General features: G+C 34.9%; 1 gene segment (V, D, J or C); it reads left to right on the forward strand.

The window, feature by feature from the left end:
* The first annotated feature begins 260 nt into the window (after positions 1-260).
* LOC128647132 (igW heavy chain V region W26-like) lies at positions 261-825 on the forward strand. The segment is given in 2 exon segments: positions 261-333; positions 446-825. Coding segments are annotated over 2 exon segments (435 nt in total).
* Positions 826-10,966: the final 10,141 nt, after the last annotated feature.

Genomic DNA, 10,966 nt, shown 5'->3' on the forward strand with positions numbered 1-10,966 from the left:
AATCCTTAGTTATTTTTATGGGTGTTAAAGTTAAACTTTGAGTTTAAAATAAACAATACAACTAAAAAAAAACAAAAAAACCCCCTAAGTTCACAGATTTTACTGGAAATACTATTCACAGTTGTTCTATATTTATAGGTACGGTCATACTCTGACATTTTGAAGTTGAACACAACCTAAGTGACATGCAAATTAAGTGACCTTCTTGCTTAAATATGATGAGCAATTCATAAGGAACAAGTGATTTTTCCTAGTACCAACATTTATAGAAAATAACAATGTTCACATCAATAACACTGTATGAGTTGTGTGTCATTGTCCTATACATATCTCGTGAGTATGAGTATCAAGTAAAATAGTGAAACAAAGATGCTTGCATTATTATATGATTATTTAACATTTAATGTGTTTTTTTAATTAATACATTTTTGTATTATTTTTACAGAGGGATGCATGACAGATGTGGTTTTAAAACAGAAACTATCAGAAATTGCAAAGGTTGGGTCATCTATTGAATTAGAGTGTGTGGTTAGTGGATATAATATTAATGATCACCATATGTATTGGATACGCCAAGCTTATGGGTCAGAAACACTTGCTTGGTTGGCAGCCTTCAGAACTGGTTATGAAACCTATATTGCAGACAGTTTCAAGGGGAGAGTCACCCCTTCAACAAGTGGTTCTACAGCTCTTCTGAGGATCAACCAGCTGTCAGATTCAGACTCTGCCAAATATTTCTGTGCAAGATACACAGTGATAAATCTGAATCTGAGCACCAGGAAATATATATTTATACAAAGACAATTTCAATTTCAAATGTCATAGAAGGCTGTGGTTCAGTACCATATAAAGCAAATCAGGAAATAGCTGCAGAGGAGAACTAAAATCAGGAAGATCAGGATATCGGGTGAATAAACCACAGAAGGCTCTCCAAACAGCAAGGACAGGAAGCTCAGGAACAAAACTCCTTACAACAGTAAAGAAAGAATATGCCAGGCTTGTTTCAATAGCAAACAAGAAGGAAGTATTCTGTAAGCTGTGATGCACTAACAGTTCTGTAAAAAAAGTGCTCTAGAGACCATTATGCATTCTGGCAGCAATGAAGACTGAAATGGAAGGTACAGCATATGTCACATTGCCTCACATTTTGCGAGTTTGTCATTACTATGAACTCCCTTAAAGGGACAGTCAACACCAGAATTGTTGATGTTTAAAAAGAAAGATAATCCCTTTATTACCCATTCCCCAGTTTTGCATATCCAACACAGTTATAATAATACATGTTTTACCTCTGTAATTATCTTGTATCTAAGCCTCTGCTGACTGCCACCTTATTTCAGTTCTTTTGACAGACATGCAGTTTAGCCAATCAGTGCTCACTCCTAGGTCACTTTACGTGCATGAGCTCAATGTTATCTATATGAAAAATGTGAACTAATGCCCTCTAGTGGTCAAAATGTATTCAGATTAGAGGCAGTCTTCAAGGTCTAAGAAATTAGCATATGAACCTCCTAGGTTTAGCTTTCAACTAAGAATACCAAGAGAACAAAGCAAAATTGGTGATAAAAGTAAATTTGGAAGTTGTTTAAAATTGCATGCCCTATTTAAATCATGAAAGTTTTTTTTGGACTTGACTGTCCCTTTAATAATACATATTTACCATTACTGTCCTCAACTTCAGATGTTGCTCACCTGAAAATCATCCACATTGTAGCTTCTGTGTGTGCCACTACAGCTTTTCATGCTGTTCTAGAAATGTACTAAACTAACTAAAATTTTCAACATCCACATTGCTAGATAAACCACCGATGCATATCTGTCAAAAAAGCAATGAAAAAAATAAAAAATAGGTAATGCATTTATTATATTTACAATCAATACATTTGTGTTTCATGATATAGCATATTTCTCACACCTGGAAAAAAAAACAGAAACAGACTGACATTATCTAAGAATGCCCATCAGCTGCTGCAAGGTCCCTCAAAGAATTCTGTATTTTGCATGATTTGTATCCATGTCATCAAGCCCTTAATGTCCATACATCTAGGGCTAGAGTGGAAGTTGAGCTTGACAGTTTAACAGCCATTACAAGTTAATGGTTATTGCTACCGGGAGCTTGTGGTGGCAATTAACGCTTATAAAATGAACCAGAGATCAGATCTCTGGTAATTTTATAAATTTGCCCCAAATGCACCCAAAATACAGCCTGGTGTTTTTTATAAATAAATATAGCAGCATCTTTATTTTTCAATAGAATAACGGCACTAGGCAGTATTTTGGGGGTAAAGTTGGCGAGAGTAGCACTGAAACGTCACTGAAAAGTGCCTTTACATTGCGGTCTATGGCATTGCATGTTCCCAGTAAATATATATGTATATGAATAAATAGTGCATCAAAAACGGATAAAGCCAGCACTCTCCAAAGAAGGTTAAAAGTCAATCTTTATTTTTCACAGGATAAAAACGGTGATAACACGCCTGACATGTTTCGGCATTGCTGCCTTAATCATAAGCGTCATCTTGCTTGCTTGCTTTCTTGAGTTGATTTTGTTCCTACTTTGGCACATTAACCCTCTTTGCACTGGGACACTCGCTGACTCATCTATTTGCTGTGCATCTATTTTGAGTTTCCATCCAATTTCTTATACTCCTGGAGTAAGGAGAAGGGAACCCCTAAGGGAACCGTGTGCGGGGTGCGCTGTAAAAAGTTAATACGTGGTATTGGTATAAAAACAAACCATAAAGTTCATGTGGGTTGGTAGTGCTGAGTCTAGCACTCAAAGATACTGGCGGCAAATGCTCCTCTGGTCTTCGGAAAAGAGATATCTGTAATTAGGAATAAAAGAGAGGGCGCCACATAGGGTGATATTGTTGGATCAAAGTTCAACAGGGTAATTATTATCGTCGCTTACCGGAGAACGATGCACCGTATTGTAACCGGTGCTGACAGGCAGGCTAACACTTTCAGTGGTTAGCACACTGGGTGGCCTCCGGCAGGTTATACACAGCTGGTACTCAGCGTTCACTTGATTGATGTGCGTTTGTCCGGCTGCAGCTAGCGAGTCAGACACTGTGATGGATCAGACAATTTCGAACCTTTGTCAGGGAGGAAGCACTGCAGTGGATCGAACACTTTGACACCTTAACCAGGAAGGCTCAAAAGAGAACAAAGGACAACTTCCGTATATAAAATAAATGAATTTTATTCCATACAAACTGCTACGCGTTTCTAGACCTGCACCGGTCTTTTCATCAGGCATACAAACAATGGATACAAATTTCTTAAAATAACTATCTTATATACAATTAAAAACGGAAGTTGTCATGGTTTTCAGCAATCACCAATGGGCTGAAAAATGGATACTCTGTATCCCATTTGTGCTAATTAGGCTAAGTCACCTGTAAAAATCATTAACCCTTACATTATAAATCCTAAAAATCCCTAAAAATCCCATAAGTATAAATGTTTGAAAATAAAACAATTTCTACATCAGTTTAAAGCGTCCTATAACGATCTGCTACAATTATCGCTAATGTGTTGGAGTAAACCTACATGAACATTTTGCAATATAATGTGTGATTCGCATATCTAAATGAAAAATAAATAAAAGGTAAAACTGTTCTTAACAGGTTGGGACAATTTAAAGAGTCTCATCACAATTTGCTGCAATTAACCTTGAAATGTTGAAGTCAGCATCAATAAACATTTACAAAAAAATGTGTGTAATTCGCATATCTAAATGCAAAATAGATAGTATGTGGTTTTATTTTGACCGGGTTATAAAACATAAGTTAAATTAAAATTTAAAATTGTCAAACCACCACTGACTGAATGACTCATGTTTAATCACTTCAGGAGTGTTTTGTTTTAGTCTTATTCTGACTTCAGGGATGTTTTGTTTTAGTCTTATTCTGACACAGTAATAATAAAGGCATAACATAAAAAGAACTGAAGTATGTGTGAGTGTGTATGTAAAGTGTGATGTGTGTTATATCTAAATTGAAAATGTTATTCTAAACAAACAAATACAGTGATGTATGTGTGTGTATGTGTGAGTGAACTGTATACCCAGCTAAAATTGATTTTGTGAATGGTGTATAAAAAAAAAAAAAAAAGGTGATTACCAATATTGTAATATATAGATCGTGTACTATTAATTCATCATTCGATTTTGTATGCTACACTCAATCTTATAGTGTAATAAAATTAATAATTCGAATGTAGTGTGACCCCCAACTGTGGATGATAATACACAGAGGTTTTTTGAATGCAACTGCCATAGAATGAACAACCATGTTCATAAAATAACTAGTGTTTCATAAACAAACTCATACTTTTATTTTATTTTAATGTATGTATATAATGAAACACATCTTTAGTGAATGGTTATATCATAGACCATTCCTTCTTCTGTTTGTTTTGTTATTTGGTTGAATTTAATACTATGGTGTCAAAACTTTTATGATCAAAGTCAGCGGATGAAAAACTCTTGTGTTTCATACTTTTATTAAGAGAATTAAATTTACATTGGTATTTACAAAATTATAAAATTGTAGTGTTTCCGATATGGCTATAAAGCCGTAACTGATCATACAGTGATAATGCCCAATAGGATTGTTATTAGTAAAATGATAATATTATTAATGTTTTACTTGTGTTGTTTTTTTGAAATGTATTATTGATATTTATAAAAAAATAAGAGTTAGTTTATGAATCTGTGAAATCAATTTCATATTATAGATACTGGGTATATGGACTGATTGTAGATGTTGATATCGTATTGATGTATTCAGGAGGACCCGTATATAAACGTTGTTAGGATTGATTCAGTGTACTGTGTGCGTGTTCAAGCAAACAAATTCCTAAGTTCAGTTATTAGTTGAATGCTGCTAAATCTAAGTTTGCATTTAAGCCATCAGGAAAAAGTGTTTTCAACTTAAAAATCCAAAAAGTCTCTCGTTGTCTGAGTTTGTTTGTTCTATTATAATCAACAGACCTGGGGATAAAATCTATGGGTGTGTATTTGAAAGTATATGGATTGCCTTGATGTTTGTTTAGGCAGTGATTTGGCACACTATGTTTTACTTTTGTTTTCTTACAGTTTTTACAATTACGTAGGTGTTCACCCCACCTTGTTTTGACTTTTCTACAGGTGCGGCCTACATATTGTAGGCCGCATATACACTCCAATAGGTAAACTACAAAGGAAGAATTACAGTTGTAAAAGCCCTGAATCGGATAAGTGTCACCAGTGGTGTGGGACCTGAAAGATTTACTGCCATGTTTGATGTATTGACAAGAGTTACAACTGGTTTTTCCACATTTGTATGTTCCTTGTAGACCAAATATGCCATTTTTGGTTTGTGTGTTGTTATTGGATCTGTGTTGTACATGTTTGACTATTTTACTTGGTGCTAGTTTACTTCTCAAGGTGGGTGCCCTCCTGTAAACTATCTTGGGTCTGTCTTGTACAATGTTTTTTAATACCGGATCCCTTTGAATGACGTGCCAATGTTTAAGTATTATCTGATTAATTTTTTGAAAACTGTTGTTGTATTGTGTAATGAACATAGTCTCCTCTTGGTTAGTTGAACTCTTAATTGTTCTTTTGTTTTTGTTGTTAACGGATAAAATTTCCTTTCTGTTTAATCTTTTCGTTCTTGTTAGTGCGTTATCTAAAATATGGACTGGGTAATTCCTTTCTATAAATCTATTATAAATAATCTGACTTTGCTCAAGGAAGATGTTATAATCCGAACAATTTCTCCTAATGCGTCTGAACTGACTATACGGTACGTTGTTAATCCAACTTCTGTGATGGTTGCTGTGGTATTCTAAATAGCTGTTACTGTCAACATCTTTAAAAAATGTTTTTGATGTGATAGACCAATTAGGACCCCAACTAAGTATCAAATCTAAATATTCTATTGAATCTGGTTGGATGTTAGCTGTGAACGTAATCCCCATGTTATTGTCGTTAAGTTGTGTTATAAAAGTTTCTGCTGCTTCTAAACTGCCACTCCAAATAAGAATGAGATCGTCTATGTAACGGCCATAGAATACCAGGCTCTCCCCAAGGTTCGCTTGATGTATATGGATCTCCTCAAAGAAACCCATGAAGAGATTCGCGAAACTTGGGGCGAACCTGGTACCCATGGCCGTTCCCTTTGTCTGTAAATAATATCGATCCAGATATAAAAAATAATTATGTTGTAAAATGTATTTGATACATTCCAAAATAAATATTCTTTGGTCCTCAGGTAAAAAGGGATCCTGTTCTAAAAAATGAGATACTGCCAGTAATCCTAAATCGTGAGTGATATTTGAATAAAGTGAACTCACATCACATGTAATCCAAAGTTTTTTATCATTAGTGAGAGTAAGATTATGTAATAATTGTAAAAGATGAGTGCTGTCTCTAATGTACGAGGGAAGTGTGGTAACAAATTTTTGTAAAAATTTGTCAATATAAAAAGATAAATTGTAAGTCAAATTGCCAATCCCTGCTATGATAGGACGTCCAGGGGGGTTATTTTTATCCTTATGGATTTTTGGAAGATGATAGTAGTGTGCTATGCTGGGGTGCTCGGTTTTCAAAAATTCTCTTTCTTCTTTATTTAAAATACCCTGTAATGCGCCTTTCTCTATTAGTTTCTGATACGTTAATTTAAAATTAGGAGTCGGATCTCTAGGCAGAATTCTATAATAATTCGAATCACCCAGGATTCTTTCTGCTTCTTTAATGTAATCCTTGTAATCTTGAATGATAATGCCCCCCCCCTTGTCCGCATCACGAATAATGATGTTAGGATTGTTTTGTAAACTATGTAAAGCTTTTTTGTGTCTGTGAAAGGAGTAATTGGTTTTTTTAGCTGTTGTTTTTAGTAATTTTTCACAATCTTCTAGAACCATATTTTGATATAATTCTATGTATTTGTTATTGCTAATATTGGGATTGAAATTTGATTTGTTTCTAACATTGGTATGTATATATCCTTCAAATAGGTGATCAGTAATATCTTCAATATTTGTTATAACACATGGTGTTGATTTATCAGACGGCATGTTGTTAGTCAATATTATTTGTGAATTGTGGTTATGAAATCGGTCTTTAACTAATTTTTTATTTGCGAAATACTTCTGTAAAGATAACTTTCGTGTGAAATTGTTAATATCGACAAATAGGTTGAAAATATTTGGAGTATTGGGTGGACAAAAGGAAAGGCCTTTCTTGAGTACTCTTTTTTCCTCTACAGTTAATGTATGTGATGATAAGTTAAAGAGGCCCTGGTCTAATCTGGATAATTCCGCTTTCTTGGCGGTAAGGCCTCTGCCCCTCCTGCCTCGTTTTCTGTTAAGTGGGGTCTTTTTGTTGGCCTGGTTGGAAAATTTTCCATTTTTTTGTTGTGACCTATTCCTAAAAAAGGTGGTGGTGGATTGCTACTGGTACTAGGACTTTCATCATCTCTTATAGTTAAGAGCGGACTGAATCTATTATGTTGTTCGTATTGTTCATATGGTGTAGTTGGGGTATGTGGGTTCTCATTGTTGACCCAAAACTGATTAGATAATGGATTAATTGATGGTCGTCTAGACTGATGTGTTGTGTCATTCTGACTATTGTAGTCATGTCTACTGGAATTTTCCGATTGGAATCTATAATTACCATTTTGATTTCTATTATTTCCTTGATAAGAACCTTTGTGATGATATGTTTGAGCTGTCTGGTAGGACATGTTGTATGAATCACTGTTATTGTTGTGCCTAAATTTGAACTCTCTGTTATTATGAGGCACATGCTCTCTATTCAAAGATTGGTGATAATGTTGTGAATTGTATGAGTGTGATTGGTATGGGCCCTTGGGGGTAGGATATTGGTTGTGTTGTGTTCTGTTGTTGAATGGAACCCAGTTGGATCTGTGTTTGTCTTCATTATGTGTTGTTTGCTCCATATCAGATTGAGTTGTTTTGTGGTGTGGTCGAATGTAATGTGTGTGATGATGTGAATTTGATCTGTTTTGGAAGGAATGGAAAGGTCTATAATGATTGTTATTACTTCTATTGTGTTGTATTGATCTAGGTTCTTGATGGTCATATATTGAAGAAAATTTCTCTTTGCGGTTAAAAGTGTATACACTATCATTAATGTAGTCTTCATGGTCCCTTTGTAATTTTTTATTTTTAGTTAGAACAATATTTTCCTGAAACCTGTCTGTACGTTCATTAATTTCTTTCAAAATCTTATTATAATCTGGATTCTGCTGGTAGACTCTAAGGTCTGTTTGTATTTTTTCTATATTGGTACTGCTCTGGCTATAGAGTTGGCGTCTATGTTCTATTAGGATTTTTATTAGACTAAAGGAGCACTCATTGAGTGCTTCATACCATTTTTTTAAAAGTAGCGGATCGTCTTTGAATGAACAATGTTTTAAAATCCTAAGACCTCTAGGGATGTATTTAACCTCTGTGTATTTCTCCAAAGCTGTGAGGTCCCACCAATGTCGGTGTTCTTTGTTTATTTCTTCCTCTAATAAATAGAAGAGGTCTCTCATGGGTTTAATTTCATTGCTTTCCAATATAATGTCTGAGATGTTATTTTCTTTTGAAAGATTGAAACTAAGTCTTTTAGAACTACGTTCCTCCTTGGATTGCATAATATATATATGTGTAGTGGAACTTTGTAGAATTGATGAAAAAGTATCCTAGGATTATTAAGGTGTTCTAATATCAATGAGTGTATGTGAAAATTTGGAGTGTGACCTGATGGGTCAGTATTATAGTTGATGTTCTAAATATGTGGGTCTTGTTAATATAAAAAAAGGAATGTATGGATAGTAAATAAGTCTGTATATGATAAGTGTGTGATGTTGTGCTGCTAACTCCCAGTGTATTGGTGCAATAAAAGAAGTGTTATGTGTTGTAGGTGTTAATCTCTCTGGTTAAAAATAATCAACTGAAACAAATGTGAGACTTGGAACCAAAATTTGTCTAGCAAATACCTGCCGGGGGTCGCATAACTAGTGATGCAAAATTAATACTAACCATAAAGAAGAACAAAACGTGATATTAATGAGTATGAAATGTGCAAACCTATTTAACCTCTGATGGTGTGTAACCCTATTACTCTTGTGCTGCTAGCTGCCAGTGTATTAGTGCAATATAAGAAGTGTAATGTGTTGATTATGTTAATAATCTCAAATTGAACAAATGAAAAACTGAATTGCATGTGACTCAAAAACAAAATTTATCTAGCAAAACTGTAGTGCAAAATTCGTACTAACATATAAACATGAGCACGACGTGATATTATTGAGCAAAAAATGTGCCAACCTGTTTGTTCTCTGATTGGTGTGTGACCCTATTTATAATGTAAAAAGCGAACTAAACAAAAATGGTGTGTCATAAAGTGGAAAAGGTGCCCTGTGACCGTTAAATGAAACAATTGTAAATGCAATCTTATAAACAAACTTATAAACAAACGTGCGTGCAAACAATTAATAAAATAATTGTGACAAATTGGGTAAAAATAGACAAACTGTGGTCTAAAGGAAAAAACTTCTGTGGTCTAAAGAAACAAAAAACGTATACAACTCATATAATCAATCGTTCAATTGTTGTAGTAGTGCACAGCTGCTAGACCCCGAAAAAGTACCAAAAGAAAAACTACTCAGTCATGAGAAGGGAACCCCTAAGGGAACCGTGTGCGGGGTGCGCTGTAAAAAGTTAATACGTGGTATTGGTATAAAAACAAACCATAAAGTTCATGTGGGTTGGTAGTGCTGAGTCTAGCACTCAAAGATACTGGCGGCAAATGCTCCTCTGGTCTTCGGAAAGGAGATATCTGTAATTAGGAATAAAAGAGAGGGCGCCACATAGGGTGATATTGTTGGATCAAAGTTCAACAGGGTAATTATTATCGTCGCTTACCGGAGAACGATGCACCGTATTGTAACCGGTGCTGACAGGCAGGCTAACACTTTCAGTGGTTAGCACACTGGGTGGCCTCCGGCAGGTTATACACAGCTGGTACTCAGCGTTCACTTGATTGATGTGCGTTTGTCCGGCTGCAGCTAGCGAGTCAGACACTGTGATGGATCAGACAATTTCGAACCTTTGTCAGGGAGGAAGCACTGCAGTGGATCGAACACTTTGACACCTTAACCAGGAAGGCTCAAAAGAGAACAAAGGACAACTTCCGTATATAAAATAAATGAATTTTATTCCATACAAACTGCTACGCGTTTCTAGACCTGCACCGGTCTTTTCATCAGGCATACAAACAATGGATACAAATTTCTTAAAATAACTATCTTATATACAATTAAAAACGGAAGTTGTCATGGTTTTCTTTACATTTTTTTGTAAATGCTTATTGATGCTGACTTCAACATTTCAAGGTTAATTGCAGCAAATTGTGATGAGACTCTTTAAATTGTCCCAACCTGTTAAGAACAGTTTTACCTTTTATTTATTTTTCATTTAGATATGCGAATCACACATTATATTGCAAAATGTTCATGTAGGTTTACTCCAACACATTAGCGATAATTGTAGCAGATCGTTATAGGACGCTTTAAACTGATGTAGAAATTGTTTTATTTTCAAACATTTATACTTATGGGATTTTTAGGGATTTTTAGGATTTATAATGTAAGGGTTAATGATTTTTACAGGTGACTTAGCCTAATTAGCACAAATGGGATACAGAGTATTCATTTTTCAGCCCATTGGTGATTGCTGAAAACCATGACAACTTCCGTTTTTAATTGTATATAAGATAGTTATTTTAAGAAATTTGTATCCATTGTTTGTATGCCTGATGAAAAGACCGGTGCAGGTCTAGAAACGCGTAGCAGTTTGTATGGAATAAAATTCATTTATTTTATATACGGAAGTTGTCCTTTGTTCTCTTTTGAGCCTTCCTGGTTAAGGTGTCAAAGTGTTCGATCCACTGCAGTGCTTCCTC

The sequence above is a fragment of the Bombina bombina genome, chromosome 2 (assembly GCF_027579735.1).
Source record: "Bombina bombina isolate aBomBom1 chromosome 2, aBomBom1.pri, whole genome shotgun sequence".
NCBI lineage: Eukaryota > Metazoa > Chordata > Amphibia > Anura > Bombinatoridae > Bombina > Bombina bombina.